Source organism: Labrus mixtus, chromosome 14 (genome assembly GCF_963584025.1).
Source record: "Labrus mixtus chromosome 14, fLabMix1.1, whole genome shotgun sequence".
NCBI lineage: Eukaryota > Metazoa > Chordata > Actinopteri > Labriformes > Labridae > Labrus > Labrus mixtus.
The window spans coordinates 16,940,601-16,960,202 of record NC_083625.1 but is presented as its reverse complement, the minus strand read 5'-3'; the positions used below and the strand labels follow the sequence as shown (position 1 = coordinate 16,960,202).

General features: G+C 38.9%; 3 protein-coding genes across 3 annotated transcripts; 2 read left to right on the top strand and 1 right to left on the bottom strand.

The window, feature by feature from the left end:
* Positions 1 to 206: 206 nt before the first annotated feature.
* Positions 207 to 3,028, top strand: chmp1b (charged multivesicular body protein 1B). Its single transcript, XM_061055539.1, has 8 exons — positions 207 to 386; positions 1,257 to 1,354; positions 1,537 to 1,683; positions 1,811 to 1,879; positions 1,998 to 2,105; positions 2,193 to 2,236; positions 2,422 to 2,494; positions 2,765 to 3,028. Exons 1-8 carry the CDS (start codon positions 371 to 373, stop codon positions 2,807 to 2,809), a joined length of 600 nt encoding a protein of 199 aa, XP_060911522.1. The 5' UTR covers positions 207 to 370; the 3' UTR covers positions 2,810 to 3,028.
* A 2,316-nt stretch (positions 3,029 to 5,344) lies between these two features.
* On the top strand, positions 5,345 to 10,106 carry rraga (Ras-related GTP binding A). Its single transcript, XM_061055537.1, has 10 exons — positions 5,345 to 5,506; positions 5,824 to 5,941; positions 6,971 to 7,070; positions 7,181 to 7,247; positions 7,359 to 7,581; positions 8,037 to 8,132; positions 8,221 to 8,343; positions 8,447 to 8,538; positions 8,634 to 8,749; positions 9,524 to 10,106. Exons 2-10 carry the CDS (start codon positions 5,915 to 5,917, stop codon positions 9,625 to 9,627), a joined length of 948 nt encoding a protein of 315 aa, XP_060911520.1. The 5' UTR covers positions 5,345 to 5,506; positions 5,824 to 5,914; the 3' UTR covers positions 9,628 to 10,106.
* A 2,460-nt stretch (positions 10,107 to 12,566) lies between these two features.
* cnga2b (cyclic nucleotide gated channel subunit alpha 2b) lies at positions 12,567 to 19,347 on the bottom strand. Its single transcript, XM_061055534.1, has 7 exons — positions 18,288 to 19,347; positions 17,117 to 17,231; positions 16,811 to 16,921; positions 16,344 to 16,517; positions 15,719 to 15,826; positions 15,479 to 15,585; positions 12,567 to 14,720 (listed from the first exon to the last, which is right to left on the bottom strand). The coding sequence occupies exons 2-7, from the start codon at positions 17,212 to 17,214 to the stop codon at positions 13,228 to 13,230; spliced, it is 2,091 nt and encodes a 696-aa protein (XP_060911517.1). The 5' UTR covers positions 17,215 to 17,231; positions 18,288 to 19,347; the 3' UTR covers positions 12,567 to 13,227.
* Positions 19,348 to 19,602: the final 255 nt, after the last annotated feature.

Here is a 19,602-nt window from a genome sequence, read left to right as displayed (position 1 = left end):
GCTGGTGTAACGCCTCCTCCACTTTTAAGTGCCTGTTTTTATTCATCGCCGAACAAAAACACCAGGGGAACAGATTTGCAACATTAATGTATAATGTTTTCGTGTTAACGGTTCGGTTTTTAACACTTCATTCATATTTCGCATGGAGGCGGGGGACGTCCCCGTGACGTCGGGTGGAATACCGTCACCACGTGACAATGACGTCGTTCATATTTTGGTAAAACATCAGGAAGTGTCGAAGAAGGCGACGACTGAAACCCGACAGGTTGAAGTTTTTCTTACAAGTTAAGCTTTATTTAACTGCCTTTTTACAAAGTCTCTGTAAATATTTTATCCTTTAACTGTTGGATTCACGAAGAGTCGCCTCAAAATGTCGTCAATGGAAAGTATCCTTCACAAACAGTGGTGAGAAACGACGCTCGACTGTGGTGTAGCGTCGAGTGCTTAAAGACCGAACATAATGTGACGAAACTGGTGAGACCAACCTACGACGGACGCCTTAAATTGTTTTAATTATGTTAGATATTATCCAAAGTCTTAAGTTCTGCCTTTTTATGAACCTGGACATTTTCTAATCGAGTCTAGTCGTCGTAAAATGGGGAGAACTCCCAAGCCACAAGCTTCGATGCTAATGGCTGAAAATACCCAACAACTAAAGTTTAATTATTTGAACCATGGAGTCAAGGTGCTAAGTTACTCCAAAAAAAAAAAAAAAAGTTTAAAAATAACGAGTATAAGTTTTTCGGGCTAAAAGCTCCTTATATAACACAAAATAAAGGTGTGACAGGAACTTAATTATCACACGCTTATTATTATGATAGTCTATAAGTGCACGTTATTTAACCTATTATTGTGACAGCTTGATCACTCAGTCAAGAGTAAAGTTGTTGCAATTGTCTTAATTTTAAAATACACCAGACCGATGCTGTGTGTTTCAGAATTCAAATCCATAAAATAAAGCCGTCACATATATTTATCTTGAAAAACAAGAGTGCTCCAGGCCCCAAGGGGCTGAGAGGGGCCCCGGCTCATGTGAGCATTATTTTCTCGTTCTCGGGGTTCACCGTTCATTTCTGTCCCTGTAGAATGTGCTGAATCTGGCAAATTGTTTGTTTGATGGGACACATATTGTATTTAAGAAAAAGGCTGAAAGTGTCAAGACATTTTGCTTCTATCTCCCCCCCACACACTACATTAGTCCTTCAAGGTTTGTTGGTTTTGTTTGGACCTTGTTCTTCTTTAACTGAGTATCACAGAAAATCTCTTCAACCTGAAGATGGCCGCCAAAGATCTCCAAAGAAATGCAACGAAATGTGACAAACAGGAAAAAGCCGAGAAGGCAAAAGTCAAGAAAGTAAGTTACACTTCTGATGCTGTAATATATGGAGTTAGATCAGTCTCAATATTCACAAACAATATTGAGACTGATCTAACTCCATAGTAATAGCGATAATATAAATAGCATATAATAGAAGCTAACGAATTGGTCTTTGCTACAGAATACTTTTTACTGACTCACTTCACTGTTCTTTCTAGGCCATCCAGAAGGGGAATATGGAAGTGGCGAGAATCCATGCAGAGAACGCCATCAGACAGAAGAACCAATCTGTGAACTTCCTGAGGATGAGCGCTCGCGTTGATGCAGTATCAGCAAGGGTCCAAACTGCAGTCACAATGAACCAGGTACATTGAATACTGGGGTCACCTTTTGAGACTGTAAGCAATACAGGTTTGAGAGTGGCACTCTAGACAGAAAACGTTAATTGCTTGTCATTTTTTTCCATTGAAATGATTGTCTTTTATATCTCAGGTCACGAAATCTATGGCTGGAGTGGTGAAAGGAATGGATTCTGTCCTGAAGAGTATGAATCTGGAAAAGGTAGAGTGTTACTTCGTGCTTTTTTCTTCTTCTTTTTTTTTTAGCAGAAACTGTAATCGTTGAAACACTTGTAAACAAATTCCTTTAAGTTTTAACATGATTTCTTTTGTAATTACAGATTACGGCTCTTATGGATAAATTTGAGCACCAGTTTGAAACTCTGGATGTTCAGACAGCCCAGATGGAGGACACCATGAGCAGCACGACAACACTCACAACACCACAGGTACATTTCTCTCCCCTTGTTGCATGGCTTTATTTTTTCTAACATTCACAAACAAAACATTCACTTTACATTTGATGTGTGTTTCAGAACCAAGTGGACTCATTGATGCATGAATTGGCTGATGAAGCAGGGTAACCTTTTCAGATTTCAATCTCAACATTGTTAAAAAATGTACATTCTTGTCATGCATTTGTAGATTGTAAATCATGGTTGCTGTGAACAATTAGATTGTCATTCTTTGTAGAACTGTTTAAATGATTATATTTGATTGTGTTATTAACCTTCAAGTAAGATTTGAACATGTGTTTGTTTATAGATTGGACTTGAACATGGAGCTCCCTCAGGGACAGACTGGATCAGTGGGTACCAGCGTGGCCTCCGCAGAACAGGTGCACATGCACATTTTGTTTTAAAATCTTTTACATTTGGCACAGATAAACGTGTACTTTTTTGACCTTTTGACATCACACGTAATAAGGTAATAAAGGGGTTGTCACATAGAGAGAAACAGTGATCATGAAAGCAATTGATAACCAAACATTTGAAAATGATTCAGATTTTTTGTTTCAAAATGCTTATTTATTCAAAAAAGCATTATATATTATTGTACCATCTCCATTACCTCACTAACACCTGTCTTTTCTCTCTGTTGTCCAAAGGATGAACTATCCCAAAGGCTTGCCAAACTTAGAGATCAAGTGTAAACAACAACTGCTGAGGACTTGCACCTTAACGCAGAGCTCTGGAGTGCTCTCACACTACCTGGATATTACTCCTAAACATTGTTTATTTACATCAGGTCTTTCCTCCTCTTTACATCTCATGTGTCTCTGCTTCTATTGTGGCCTCTGTTTCTTCTGTGTTCATTATTATCATTCAGTACCTTTCTTCAAGCTAACGCAGATGGTGGTGATGGAAACAAATATTTCTTAAATATACACAGAGAGAAAGATCAAATGGAACTGTATTGTTGAAATTGTGTACTTTGGAGGTCACCATAACTGGTTTGAAGTAATTACAAGTGGCGGTTGTACGCCTTTATTTAAAGGCAAATTTCATTTACTTATGGTGATTAATGTTTCTTGACCATAGAAGTGGATATCAGGTTCATCTGTGCATAACTGCAAACCCATGTATGCATTTTCTCCTCAGTGTGAAAGACCATGCACGTCACTGTTGAGTTGACTTGTTGTGTTGATTTGTTTTGTTTCTGACATATATTTTAAGATGCTGGATGATCGGCTTGTGTGTTTGCCTGATCATTGTCAGTATTTTCACTGATCATTTGGGAAGGGGTTACACTTTGTAGATTTCATTCAGGAAGTAATCAATAAAATTTTATAATACTTTTATGTTTTTTTATCTCTGTCATTAAATTAAATCATTATTTGCAGTAATTACACATTGATCAGGATTGCATCTGTAGTCACCACATATTTTGTGTGGACATAAAAAAAAAGCCACATAGTGTGTCTCCTTTATTCTATTAAATGTCAGACATTGAGACATTATGTTGTTACAAATATTTGTGGAACTATATGTGCTCCTCAGTGAACCAAAACAAATTACAGTGGATGCAAAACATACATCCAGTATTTAGCCTTTACAGAATAATATTTGTCAGAAATTACATGAAAATAAACAATATGTGGGGTGATAATAGAAGAACATGAAATTATAAAATACTTCATACACTCACCTTTCTTTAGTGTTTGACATCCCAATCATTTCTAATCATTAATGTCTGACTTCTCTCATTTACACAGAGGAAATAAGTGAATCATTTACCTTCCCTGTGACTGTCTGATACTGCTGCTGTGTACCTCCATGTTATCACAATCCCCTTCAAGAGGAATTTCTTACTTGCTATGCTACACTGCATGCAACTGAAATCTCACTTCTCATCTGAACCATGTTCCATTATATAAATGCTCTTCGAAAGCTATGCCACGAACTATGATGTGCAAAAAAGAAACTTTTTTAAATTGTATTTGCCCACAGTACACTTTATTAACTACCTTCATGCTCATGTGCTTACTGGTGCTGAGCTTGATTGATTTAAAAGCTGCCTGCTCAGCAGGAAGGGGAAAATTAAACCCTGTTAAATTCAATCTTAAGTCAAATTACAGAATCTACAAAGTCTCGTCACAAAATACAAGCAATATAGTTTGAAATAAAGTAACGACCTTCAGTATGAAGGGTATGACATTAACTTAACCACAGAAAAGGGAACTAATTTGGATCAACAACTAAATGAAAACAGCTAAAGGGAACAGTAAGAATTGAAATGTTGGATGTCAAAAGGTAGATATTACTTTTTATTCGTCAACTGAGCTGTCTGAGAGATTTTTTTAAAAAGTGAAATGAGACATTTTACGATGCAGGAGTGTCGTGTTTTCCATCACTGTGACAACAGGGCTTCCTACTGGAGGCAAATCTACCGTGCACCTATAGAGACACAAAGAATGCTATTAATCACGTAAAAAAGTATTCATTCATTTCTGACCTTAAATAATCGTGATTCACTACTTAATGCTGACAGCCATAATAGAGAGAGAGAGTGTGAGAGAGAGTCACGCAGATCAGATAACATCACTGAATTCTAAATGTGAGGTTATTTAAAAATGTGTATTTTAATGTGTTGTTTTCGCTTAATGTTGCTCATATGTCTAGGCTATATTTATTTCAGATTTTGTTTATATTTTCATATTGTATCTTCTCCATGATTGTTAATGGTTGTTTTAGTGATTTTCAAACGTCTTCTATTAATGTTTATTTTCATGTCTCGTTTGAAGCACTTTGAAATTGCCTTGTTACTGAAATGTGGTATCGAAAAAAACTAACCCTGCCTTTTTGGAGTTATCGAATACATTGATTTTTTTAAATTAAAAACTTAAAGACATTGAATTGAATATTTGTTTCACGTACAACGTTTAATTAATGTGACAAGAGACAAAAGTTCAAGTGGGTGACTGTCATATTGTTTAAATGAAAATAAAAGCTTTTTAAAAAACAGCCCTTTCAAATGCCTTGTTTCTTGTAGGCCTACATTAATACCCTTTTTTCGGTCCATTAGTCTAATAACACCTTTTGTCCTTGACACCTTTAATGACTAAGTATCTCTATAACTCTACTTGGAAAATAATATGAAGCACAATAAATCTTGTAAATACATACAATAAAAGAAACAACAGATTTAACGACGGAAACGCTGACCGTAAGACAAAACTCAGGGCTGCAGTATTTGTGCCTCGTCATGTGACTTTGGCGTAAACAGGAAGCAGCTGATCTTGACTTCACTACGTGCCTCTTCCAAGTAATGTTTACAACTGTATGCCAAAAGAAATAGACACCTTTTGCTGAAACAGCTTGATTTTAAGAAACAATTCTACCCTGCCGGGGTAAGTAGACGACAAACTACTCAATATCTACTGAGCTAGCTTGCTGTATAGCTTTGCTGACATCTCTAGACTCTCTATCGTGCTAGCTCTATTAGCATTAGCTTCGGTGTTCGCACGGAGAAGAAAAAAATAGTTTGACATAATTTTGTAAGCTGTTTGTGTGTTGTTTTGTGACTGTAAGCTAACGCGGGTGATACCTATGTGTAGACGTGTTCAACTTATTATGGATAAACTTATCTTTACAGTTACATCGCAGTTCTGCTTCATTAGAAATGATCTTGGCAGCTATGTGATAATATTTTGTGTTTGGTGTTCAGCGGAAAAGGAGAGCTGCTGCTGCGGACACACACTGAAGTCATCTGACTTGCAGCCCAGAGGAATACTCTACTTCGTGTCTGCAAAGGGGGGATGTCAAGCACAGCGATGAAGAAAAAGGTGAATCCATTACTTTTTACTTACAATACATATTTTAAAGCAGTATTTTACATTTGTAGTTCAAATTTTTACCATTAGGTCAACATGCCAAAGTTTTATGGTTTGTTAATGATCTTAGTGTCAGTGGTCAGTATATTTCACTGTCATTTTGTAAATCAGTGTAGTCAAAACCGTGAGTTTCCTAAAAGTAATCCCATCAGTGACTTACAATGTAAATCTCATCAATCATTTTTAGCTGATAGTATATCACAGCAGACTAATCTTAAAAAATGTCAGTCATTGTTTTCTGTGAGTGTTGTGAAGCAGGTAGTTATTGGTAATAAGTGCAATGATGGATCTGATCATTTTCAGATCAAACATAAAAACATACATTTATAGTATAACTGTTCTACTCCTCGGCTGCAGTCTCAAACTGCATGTTTTAAAAGCCCTACGATTAAAAAGCAGCTCCATGAATCCCGATAATGTATCGCATCCTCCATTTTCTTCTTCTTCCTACTATTATTTTTGGAGTTGTAGCAATGTGTATGTATACATATTGCTACAACTCCAATAATAATACAAGGAGTCACATCATTTTGAGCCCCATTTATATGTAGAACATGCTTTGAAAGAATCTGAGTATGACACAAGGGTATTAATGGTCAGTTACACCACATATTATTACTAAAATAGATAAATAAATACAAGACTTTTACTTGGGATACAATGTTCTTACATTATTTATTTATTTATTTTATTTATTCAACCAGGAGAACCCCATTGAGATTAAGAATCTCATTTGCAAGAGTGTCCTGGCCAAGAGGGGCAGCAGCACAACAAAGAGTTACAGACATAAAACACAGAGTGATTACAAACACAGTTTAACATGTCCTGAGTCACAGAGCAGAAAGTCATGAGTCAAAGCATCTACAAACTGAAGTTACATTATCATTCTTCTTTTATTTATATAAGAGTGTGAGAGAGTATACACAGAGAGGACACAAAATATTTCAGTCATGGTCCTAAATGTAGCATTCATGCTTTCAGGTGTTACTGATGGGAAAAAGTGGGTCTGGAAAGACCAGTATGAGATCAATCATCTTTGCCAACTACATAGCTCGAGACACACGCCGCCTTGGAGCTACAAGTAAGAGAACTTTAAGGAAAGGTGGTAAATGCAGATGAATGTTTGATGCTGGATGTTTCTTTGATCTGATCTGTAACAACATCTTTTTAATTTTCTGTTGTTGAGTGTAGTTGACGTGGAGCACTCCCATGTTCGATTTCTTGGCAATCTGGTCCTAAACCTGTGGGACTGTGGAGGGTAAATACACTTGTTCATTATATGCTTTTTTCTTTTGTCCATCTCTGCTGATTCAAAGTTATTCCCATTTCCTGAATCCCTCTTTAAAACATGACTCTCTCCAACCCTCAGACAGGACACGTTCATGGAAAACTACTTCACCAGCCAGAGGGACAACATTTTCAGAAACGTAGAGGTTCTTATATATGTGTTCGATGTTGAGAGCCGTGAGCTGGAGAAAGACATGCACTATTACCAGTCATGTCTGGAGGCCATTCTGCAGAACTCCCCAGATGCAAAAGTGTTCTGCCTCGTTCACAAAATGGACCTGGTGCAGGAAGACCAGAGAGATCTGGTAAACACAACGGTTTTTGTTTTATTAGTAGCAGTGGTCTCACACTCTTTAATAAGTAGCACAGAAAATGCAGACGATTTGAAAGCCATGTTCACGGTGTAGAAACGATCTTTTCTTTCTTTAGCACAATCACATCCTCACTGTTAGGAATAAAAAAATAACAAGGCATATTTATTACCGGCTTGAAAACAGTGTCACATCACATTACATAATAATAATAATAATAATAATGTATTTCAAATGAGTAAAAGTTTCTCAGCATTGACAACAGCATGCTTCATTTTTTGGAAGAAAGATGTAGAATAGAGAATACACTAGTCCAACTTTAAAATTTTGACCATTCCATATTTTATATCATATGTCTCTATTTGAGATTGATGTTTTTTCTTCATCATTTGTTAGAGATGTTGAGATATAGTGCTGTCCATTTGACTTAGTGTTTTGTGTTTTTACAGATCTTTAAGGAACGTGAAGAAGATCTGAAGAGACTGTCCAGACCTCTGGCCTGTACATGCTTCAGGACATCCATCTGGGACGAGACCCTCTACAAGGTTGTGATCTATGACTGTTTTTATGAAAACACGTCTGGTAAAAAAACAAAGGTTAACACTGTAGGAAACATTTTCAATGTCTTTGCAGGCCTGGTCAAGCATTGTGTACCAGCTCATCCCGAATGTCCAGCAGTTGGAGACAAACCTGAGAAATTTTGCTCAGATCATAGAGGCAGATGAAGTTCTTCTTTTTGAGAGAGCCACCTTCCTGGTGAGAACGGCCACCCTCTCTGATTCAGCCACCCATGTAGAAAATCTCCATCCTTTTATTCAAGTAATTTGTTGTTGTTCTGCATTGTGTTTCTTCAATGAAGGTGATCTCCCACTATCAGTGCAAAGAGCAGCGGGATGCTCATCGCTTCGAGAAGATAAGTAATATTATCAAACAGTTCAAACTCAGCTGTAGGTGAGTTCAGTCCGCAGAAGAACACCCTCCCTCCACATATATTCTGCTTAATTTCTTTGAGGTGTCTGATTTTGTATATATTTTTTCTTATCTAGTAAACTTGCAGCCTCTTTCCAAAGCATGGAAGTGAGGAACTCTAACTTTGCCGCCTTCATCGACGTCTTCACCTCCAACACATATGTCATGGTCATCATGTCGGACCCCTCCATTCGTAAGTTTTATAGATCTTACAGTGAGCTTACAGATAAAGCTTTAAGAGATAACTTTGGAGAGAAAACTTCAGCTAGATATGAAATAACCAACTGGTAAAAAGATAAAGCCACTCACTGAAACCACAAAAACACTCACTACCTCATTACTGGTGTTGGACGAATCCACGAGAGAGTGTAGAGTTAAGGAGCTATTCTTGTGCCTGTTAGCTTTAGCTTTGAAACAAATCTGCTAATATGCAATAAGACAGGAAGATAGGCAGGCTTGCATATAGTAGACAAATGTAAGCAGAATGAAATAATTAGATTTAACTGTGACAGCCACAGATACTGAGTATTTTGTTAAACAATGAGTCCCTGACGGTTCAGGTAAGAAAGCCGGTAATAAAAAGCTGTTTGTAAATCTATTCCAAGGGTTTACAAATCTGTATGCACTGTTTCCCAAATCTGTACGCATGGTTCCCAAGCTATGTGGACTGATTTGTAAACTGTGTGCACAGACTTAATTATGTAAGCACAGAATAGTTTCGCAAACTGTGTGCAATGATTTACAAGTCTGTGGTAAGGTTTAAAATCTGTGCGCACAGTTTACAAATCCATTGGTAGGATTTACTTAAGGCTTTTTCCTTTTTCTAACCTTGGTCACAAGGGGCTTCATGGACATAGTTTTCAGTGAGGATGTACATAAAATACAAACAAATATAATGAGTGCTTCTTATTATTGTTGAACCCTTGCCTTGAGAATTGTTCAAATCTCCTTTCTTCCTTTTTCTCAGCATCTGCAGCCACTCTCATCAACATCCGCAATGCTAGGAAACACTTTGAGAAGTTGGAGCGGGTGGATGGACCCAAGCACAGCCTGCACATGCGGATGCGTTAGTCGGGGCATTTGACCCAGTGGATACTCTCAGCCAATCAGCCCACAGACCACTGTGGTGGTCTTTCAGCTCTGATGCATATAAGCAGCCCTGCACTGTTTCTATATATTCACATTCAATCAGTTATTTCTGGGCAGGAATCATTTTTTTGATTTATTTTTTGTTTTGTTGGTTTTTTGTGTCAAATTTCTACAGTGATCATATACATCTTGAAAAGCAACACATTCTGTTGAAATATTTGCCCCAACCTGATGAATTGAATTAAAAATAAATATTTGTGTTTGCTATGGAGGGGCTACCTTTGCTGTCACCTGTATGGACATATACAGTAGATTTCTTCACCCTAGGCAGTTAATCCCAGCGATTTGGGGATGTTAATTTCCAAATGATAAGCAGTAGATACTGTTGGATTTTCAAATGCAGTTTGTAAGCTGTTAAACTTTGAACGGATGGAAAATATAGTTATATTCAGAAAAAACATCATCTGTGTTCTGTTTTTCTTTTTTGATATTTTGACATTGTCATGCGACAAGATGTATATCTTGAACAGAAAGGGAAAGTTGTTCCTCTTGTTCCTTAGACTCACTGCAGCAGCCACAAGGTCTTTTGACACTTCGGAACAGTTGTCCTCTCCACATGACATATGGTGGCAGGTGTTTGATGTGGTGGGGGGCTGGACGTATACGTGTGTGTGTGTGTGTGTGTGTGTGTGTGTGTGTGTGTGTGTGTGTGTGTGTGTGTGTGTGTGTGTGTGTGTGTGTGTGTGTGTGTGTGTGTGTGTGTGTGTGTGTGTGTGTGTGTGTGTGTGTGTGTGTGTGTGTGTGTGTGTGTGTGTGTGTGTGTGTGTGTGTGTGTGTGTGTGTGTGTGTGTGTGTGTGTGTGTGTGTGTGTGTGTGTGTGTGTGTGTGTGTGTGTGTGTGTGTGTGTGTGTGTGTGTGTGTGTGTGTGTGTGTGTGTGTGTGTGTGTGTGTGTGTGTGTGTGTGTGTGTGTGTGTGTGTGTGTGTGTGTGTGTGTGTGTGTGTGTGTGTGTGTGTGTGTGTGTGTGTGTGTGTGTGTGTGTGTGTGTGTGTGTGTGTGTGGTGAAGGGGGGGCGTAAGAGTTGAGTGCACCTGTTAAGCAAATTGCATGAAATTGACAGAAGTACAATAGTATTTTATCTAGACAATAACAAGACAAGAAGGTGAGTTAAGCTTGTTTTAAATAGTGACAAGCTGGTTTATGAAATGTTTGAAAGCAACACTTCTTCATGTTACTGTGCTGTAAGTGAAATCTTGTATCTAGTTTCAGACACAGTTTTCACTCAGGTTTGAAATGGGGAAAAAAAGGGGGGCGCTTATGGCGTAGCGGTTTGGTTGCGGCCATGTTTGTAGGCCACTGTTCTTCAAGCTGGTGGCCTGGGTTCAAATCTGACCTGTGGTCCCTTTCCTGCATGTCATTCCCCACTCTCTCTCTGGTTTCCTACTCTATCCACTGTCCTATTAAATAAAAGCATAAAAGCCCAAGATATATATTTAAGAAATAAATAGAAAAGAGACTGCAGTGAAGTTTAAAGATAAATAAATTGAGTGAGCCATATGTGTCTTGACCATGTGGCTGTGGCCATATATGCTTGTCTTTGTTTGAATCCCACTAGACTATTGTGATTGTTAAGTATTTTGTGTTTACATTGTGCATGCAGCGTTGTGCTTTTGAAAAAATATTTATTTTGGGGCTTTTTGCCTTTATTTGACAAGACAGTTGATAGAGTAGGAAATGGGAGATAGAGAGGGGAATGACATGCGTAAAAGGTGCCACAGGCCGGACTTGAACATGGGCCTCCCGCTTGGAGGGCTTAATGGCTCATAGTATAGGCTACATCTAGATATTTTAGGTTTAAACTGTAATAAATTTGGTTGTGAAGTCAAACAGTTTTAGCAGTGTAGGTTACTGAAAAGTACTGTTTCTATTTTCTCCAAATTAAACTCCAAATAAAAATGCCTAACCATACAATGAAACAAAACATGTAAAGACTGGTTCAAGAACAGATTTTGGTCTCTGTAGATCTTTTCTCCTTCATAACAACATATAGAAGGGTATTCATTTTTAAATAGTATAAAGGCTTAAAGTTATAATCGGGGTGTGGTTGCTTTGAGTTACATATGCATGCTTTTAGCTGTCAGCTGCATGTAACCTAGGGTCATTTAGTAAATGAACTTGGCATCTATATAATTGTTGTCAGGGGAATAACTCTAACAGGGTGTCAAGAAAGTCTGTGCTCCAACTATTCTGGTGAGTGAAATATAGAGTAATTTTAAAGTCGGACATATTAACATTTATCGGTGTATGCAAGAAACTCAGTCAGCTATTGAATTAGACATGTTCATGCCTGTGTTGCTGTGAAGCTGATTTTTTTTTGCGAACCCTTCACTACTCTCCAGCTTCAACCTCTTGCCCAAATATGGTCATTATGTGTTCCAAAAACCTCACATTGCCAAACTCAAGATTTCAAAAAGGTTCTGAATGACCTTTTACATTAAACGTAGTTCATTGAGCTCTTCATGTGCTGCAGAAAACACAGGTTTTATACTTTGATCCCAAAATAATTTCAAGAGCTGTTCCTGTCTTTTTTTCCTTTGTGGCAGATCAAAGGGAAACTGTATATTTCTGCTCGATGACGAGTCCACAGCAGGTACACAGTGACTGGATTTTTGTCCATTGTACTTGACCCCACCCATTCCTTCAGGGGCTGCAGTGAATGTGTACTCGTTACCTCCTACCTCTTTATCACAGCCAGCTCTGGTACAGAGGCATTGTTCCAGCTGTGCTTATCGACACTGCTCATGTGGTTGAGTTGTATCCTGGAATGCAGAGGCTAAATAAGTGGAAAATCCCCAGTCCTGGCTTCTGAGAGAGAGTCGCCATCATAGAAAATAGTCTAACTCAGAGACAAAGTGTCTCACTCATTCCTAAATAAGAACAGCAGAGTACATTTTATGGCAAACTGCAAGTGAGTCACTTTTTCTTTCAAACAATAGTTAGGATCACCAGCATAGTTCAGTATGCCAGAGCTGGAAACTTAGTGTTTGTGTTTATGCACTCAGCACATCTCCTCTTGTCATCTCTCTTTGGACTTTTACCCAGGAGAAATATGCTGTAACAGACAAGGTGTACAGTGCCAGAGCGTGATATAAAACACTTCAGGAGAAATTACTCCCTCTGCTGATTCAACCAAACACAAGACAAGTCACCCAAAAACCATGGCAACCATTAACGTTTAGTCTGAAATCCAAAAAGTGAGATTTTCATTTCATTTAACAGGTTTTTAAATGTACTTACTGTAGTTGATTTGTTGGTATATTTTTGCTCATCACTAATTTGTTCTCTCTCTGTACCGTGATCTAGCTTGATGATCCCTACTGGTTGTGTAGACTGTATGGATATGACTGTAACATCCAACTACTTTTTCCTTTTTTACTAAATTTTATGTTTATTGACATGCAGACATTTCTTTACACTCAGTTCAACTGATAAAACATTCTCACATCAGAGGTTTTAAAAGGTGTCTTCTTAATATTGATGAATCTTTAAAGAGATGGAAAGAAAATTGTCCTTAGCTTGACAGTTAATGTTTTGATGTCGGGCTCTGTCTCTCCTCTTTTTGCACACTATTCCGATGTGGAGACCCATCTGTTCGGCCAACAGGTCCACAGTTAGTCTCACTGACAATCTCGGCATCTGCATCGTTGTCGTCGCTCGCATCTGCGCCGCAGTCCGTCTGGTTCAGCTGCCGCTCTAGCAGAGTGATGCGCTGCTTCAGCCGCAGCTGAGTATGTGTGTACTCGCTGAGCAGACGGGCAAAGCGAGTCTGAAGAGTGTCCAGAGAGGACTCCAGCCTCTCCACCTTCTCCTCTGTGTCCTCTTTCTGCAGCCCACCGCTCTCTGCGTTCTCATCCAGCAGACCCTCCTTCATCAGGATCTCCCGGCCCCTCTCCTCTAGAACAGTCTTGGCACCTGGATACTCAGTCACTGCCTCCATCAAGTCGTCCTTAGAGAGGCAGAAGAGATCAGAGTAACCCAAGCTGCGAATGTTGGCTGTCCGCCGATTGCCCATCTTACTTCCCTTTATGTTTAGGATGCTGATTTCCCCAAAGCAGCTGCCAGCTGTGAGGAGAGCGTACTGTGTGACCCCGTCATCGGCCACAACAGCCAGCTTCCCCTCTTTAATGATATACATCTCTTTCCCGATGTCCCCTCTTCTGCAGATGTAGTCCCCTGGACTGAAGACCTGTGGTCTGAGTTTGAGCACAAGCTCTACCAGCAGTCCTGCCTCGCAGTCTTGAAAAATCCGTACTTTCTTCAGGGTTTCCAGATGTACATTAATAGCAATCTCAGCCCGCAATTTGTTTGGCAAGTTCTTCAGCACCTCCTGCTCGTCCACTGCTTTTTTGTTGGTCCAGAGGTAGTCGAACCATTTAATGACGCGCGTCTCCAGTTCTTTGCTTACTTTGCGAAAATGCATGTAGTGTTTGATGGCATCTATCCGAGCTTGAAACTCTGCACGTGTGGCATTCATGTTGGCGATCATGGAGCCAACGTTTCCCACAATTGTGGCAAAGATCAGCACTCCAACAAGAAAGTCAAAGACCACAAAGAGGTACTCCTCATCTCGCACTGGTGCCGGCATCTCTCCGATAGTGGTAAGAGTAAGAGTGGACCAGTACAGGCAGTAGACATAACTCCGAGTCAGGGAGGAATACTCAGGTTTGGAGATGTTTGGGAACACCCAAGTGTCTGAGCCAAACCCCAAAGACTTAGATATTGCATAATAGATGCAGGCGTTCCAGTGAATGATGACTAGGATGTAAAGCACCAGGTTGCCAATCCGAAAGATGTTGGGGTAGTTGGTGCGTGTTTCTGTGCGGTCAAAAAATTCAAACATGCGTGGGAAGCGCAGCAAACGATTAAACCTAAGCTGTGGTGTGTGGATGCCAGTAGAGATATATGCAAGGTCAGTGGGCAGGATGGACAGTACATCCAGCTTGAACTGTAACGTTCGGATGTAGCTGTCTCTAAGCTTGACATGGTCCTTCACCAGCAGTCCTTGTTCCAGGAAACCTGAGGGGAGAAAGACAGATCACAAATTCAGTTTTAAGAGTAATCTCAGCTCATTGGTTTCTTTAATCAAATATGTGGATAAAAAAACCACCAACAATACGGACCAAAGATCAAATAACAATATCTATAGTGAAAGCTTATGCTTTAGTTAAAAAACCAGGAGAAGAATCACTGAACTCTATTTATCTCGCATCAGCTAGTAGTTAAGCTGATACCATACCAGTATCAGAAATGCTTCAGATAGGCGTTTAAGACAGAGCCCAGCTGCCTCTTATATTATTTCAGTTGCCACGCTGGTTTCTAGATTAAGATCCCTTCAGTGTACTGGGCGATGCAAACAATGACATCAATCATAAAACATCCATCCACAGAAAACTATAACATTCAGATTCAGAAATGAATGAAGTAATAAACAATATGTAATTAATCGTTTAACCATTGGTACTGAAGGGGTATTGCAATCATCAATTATCAAGCTCTTTCCTTTTTTTTCTTAAGCTTAAGTGTTTGGTGCTATAATTTCAAGTAACCACAAGCAGCTGTTTTCATTGAAAATTGTCCTCATTGCTTCCTTTGCTACCTTTTATATTTGCAGGCCAGAGGTATTGATCACATTTTTCTTCAAAAGTGTTATTAAGTATTTTTGATCCTTGTTTATTGGGAAAACTGAAAATGGCATAGGTTGTTGAAATTTTATGGGGATTGTCATATTTCTGCACACAAAAATTAACGCATGCTGTCACAGTCATTTGAAATACCTGTGCGAAGTCGGATGCAAGTGTCCATTATGTACACAAAGTCAGACATGTAGTCCAACACCAGCCAGCAGATGTAATTGCCTACCTGCAGCTTGTCAAAGCATGCCCTGTGAATGTAAACACAAATGGATTCACAGATCAAGTCTTACAAGTGGAAAGTAAACACACACACTCACTCCATCCGTCATCCATCACTGGAGGCTGCAGGGAGCCAACAGATAAAGACTGTTGTGTTATTACCTGGCTACAACAAGGAACCAGTTGTAGAGCACGGCTGTGGCGATAACAAATAACCAGCGGTAGTATGCATTGTCTGCTGGGGACACCACAAAAAGATCCCACTTTTTCCTGAAAAAGATGGAGAGATAATAGATAAGCCACATGTTTTACTAATACCTGAATCTTCTATCTTTGACCAGAAACACAAAAAGATGAAAGCAGCTGCAAAACATAAAATGATGCAATGCAACAACTCTGCAAATGAAATCATCATTTATAACATCTGAGAGTTTAAGTCAGGTCCCAAACTATTGCCGTTAATGCAACCAAAGGTACTTTAATATTTAGCCCCAATTATTTAGTATTAATAGTGAAGCTAAAATATGTATTATAACAGTACATGTCTATCACCTAATGGACAGTTTAATGCTTGATTTTTCCCCTGGAGAGTCCCACTGATTTTCTAACCCTAAACATTACCCTGTATACTATTAGACCCACAAGCCTTAAAGATTTTTACTGGTGTGAAATATATTTCTAAATGATTTACTTTTTTTTTTTTTAATGTATACTTATTACAGAGCTGTTAATGTACCCAATATATTGAAAGTACATGGTCACGGTCCAAGGTGACTGGCAGGCATACCTGAAGATCCCTTTGGTGTTACCATTTGCATCAGGCTGTGTATTGCTGGCGCGGCTCGGGGCTATTCTCAACTCAGGACCCCGGAAACGCTCAAGGAAAGAGTCCGGCCGCTCTTCCTCCTCCAACAGGCTTCTGTGTGCCCATTCCCTCAGTCTCACCACCAGTCTAAACAGTCTGACACACACACACATACAAGAAATATGAAAGCTCACATAAATAAAATATCACAGCTTTAGGTAAAATGTAAAAAAAAATTTAGTCATGCAAAAACTCCCAAACTTTAAATCTCTGCATGTGTACTTTTTTTCCAGCCTGTGACCCTAAGACAACTATAAATAAACTCTTCATGAGCCTCTTTTAAACTTTGTTGGTACCAAAGGCCATGAGCTGTTTTTGAAAACAAATGATCTGATCAGTTAGGCTTTGTGTAGAAGGCTGATGTGCCACAGCTGGGAGTTAAGTTTTACCCTGAGATTGCTCCGTTTCTTTGAAAAGAGTTTCTTGAGCTTCTTCCATGAGGGTCGAGGGCAGAAACTCTTTGCAGCTCTGAGGATGTGTCATCACACACAGATGGCACCCTGGGAGGTTAAAGAAAAACTTGTTTAGCTCCAAGCTAACTCTGGTAAAATGCATCAAATGGCAACATTTATGTTAAATATTGTACATGGTCCCTTTACAAATAAAATAAATGAATAAAATAACTCACATTTGACTAATCTCAGACAAAACCTCTAAGGCTAGTCAATTTAAAAAAAAAAAAAAGTTTTTGTCACCTGCTAAGAATACTCTCTTTTTCGATCTCCTCCTCCAGAGTGGTCTTCACTGACAGATTGTGAGGAGACTGCTCTCTCTCCGCTGGATGGCCGGTCATTTTCAGATCTGCAGGTGCTGAGAAAACATTTATTTCATAGCAGTCATCTATTCTACGTGAGAGGAGCTTTCGGTCAAGTTTTTCTGCAGTGACACTGTGCAAGCTGAACAAAGTGTTTGTAGTTAACAGGGAGTCTCTGGGAGTGTTTATAGCCAGGGGACTGAGGGAGGGGGGAGGACTGGGACTGTCTGCCCCTTACCTGGCCCGTCACACAGCAGCTGGTTTCTGTGGTAACTGAAGATAAACTCAGTGACATGATAGAGATGCTGCATTGTTTGAAATGCATTTTTACGTTGGTGCGAGTTCATCTAAAATGTGTTTCCAAGTGCAAACGCTAACATCCCCAAAGATGTTAGAGCACCTAGTGACACCGCTTCACCCTCGGCAGCGCAGACAGGTGATGAGGTGTTTAGGTTTCTGTTACCAATGTGTGACTAATTGGTAGATCATTAACGAAAACACACACACACACACACACACACACACACACACACACACACACGGTTGGCCTGAAGCTCTGAGGCTCAGTGAGCCAATCAGCTGCTCTCCCCGAGGAGCTTCATCACTTTGGAAACCAGGGAGCTGAAATCAAAGTGTCATTTATGTCCCATGAATGAGCATTTACTTGGTTTAAAATTGAGGTTTTTCTTTTAGAAAAATAATACATTTTTCCTTCTTATAAGTGCCAAACAACATTACTATTTTACAGAAAATATGGACGTAAATAAATGTTCACGTTTTATATAAACAAATCATAAGTAAATCAGAGTAACGCTTTTCTCCCTGCAGTTCCATGCAAGTATGATTTATATATCTTTGATTGAATACATTTTACAATAAAAGTGTCATGTTCTTCTTTGTAATTGACTAGAAATACATATTGCTGTAAATATCAAAACGAACCAGTTTTTTTTTTACACACATTATTATTATTCTTTACTCCATCACTTTGGAAAAAAATCCCATTGTTTGTTTCAAAATGTTTTCTTTACATATACATTATTTTGGGAAGATTTGCTTTAAAAATAACAAAAAAAAAGGAAATTTAAGTTGACATGAATCTTTATTCTTACCTTTCGTTTTCTTGAGTTAATCCAATAAAATCCTCATGGTGACTTCACACAGACACACCCAGAGCAGCTCGTTCCCTGCCAATCCATCCTCAGTGCCGAGTCTGTAAAAGGAAAAATCAAACTGCATCTAACACTACTGAGAAAAATCACGTCGCGACCCATTCTGGCAATGTGTTTCTGTGAGCTGGCTCTTCAGGTGTTCCCCTCAAGAACAGGAACACATGGTCTACCTGATCCTGGATGGCTGGCAGGATGGGCGACGCAAGGCGGGGAATTCTTTGCACCGTTAAGAGCCCAGATGTCAGCTTTAGACTGAGGAGTCTTCAGGGAAGACCTGCAGAGCTCTTCTTCTGCATAATTCTTATAAACTTAGATACGGCACGAACAAAAGGACAAATCAACAGGACATTTTATTTGTTGCATAATTTATTCAGCTTTTTCTGTATAGCTCATAAACTTATAATATTTTAAATATGCTGTTTGGAAAATCTCTTAGCCTGTATATGTCTTGTGTAGGGCTGTCTTATTTTGATTTCCTTGATTTCATCTACTTTTTTGATTTTCTTGGTGCACATATGATCTATTGTGTGATGAGACAACTGGAAAGCATTGACTTGAAACACTGACTTACTGTGCTGAAAAGTAACTTAGAAGATTAAAATGTATTCTACAATTTTGAAATTCTTAAAATACTTATTTCAGTGTTGGCTCAAAAATGTTCTGTCATATGAAGGTATTTTTCCATGATGCACTTTTCCTTTTTAATAATAAGTTTCAATGTTGAAATGTTCTAAGTATATTGTATTTAGAGGCTTTCTCTTTTTATCCAAAACCTACCAAATAGGCACACACTCTGTAGGGTAAATGGAGCTTGAAAATTAAAATGATGGCCACTGGAGACTGCCTGTCTCACCTTGCTCTCTGACAGAAAGACAGATCAGATCCTTATAAAACAGAAAGATTAGAAAAATACTCAAAACCGCAAGTGGAGTGAAGCCCTGAGGACCTTACATCTGATGGAGATTCAGTCCAGTGAACAGTAAACTACAATGTGCCACAGATATCCTCGACTGTATTCTATCTGAAGTGTGAAAGAACCAAAGTGTGTGTGGACATTTTTCTATTATTGGTCTCAGTGCCAGTGCAACAAAAAGCAGCTGGGAGAGGAAACACAAACAAGAATACATGTGTGCTGTAATAAAGTTGAGCTGAGTTGTATATTTTTTACAAGGTGTCGTTTACAGCAGCAACTTTGCTTTACAATCAGAAAAAGGAAGAACATAAAAACATCAGGGCTGTAAAACAGAAACTGAGA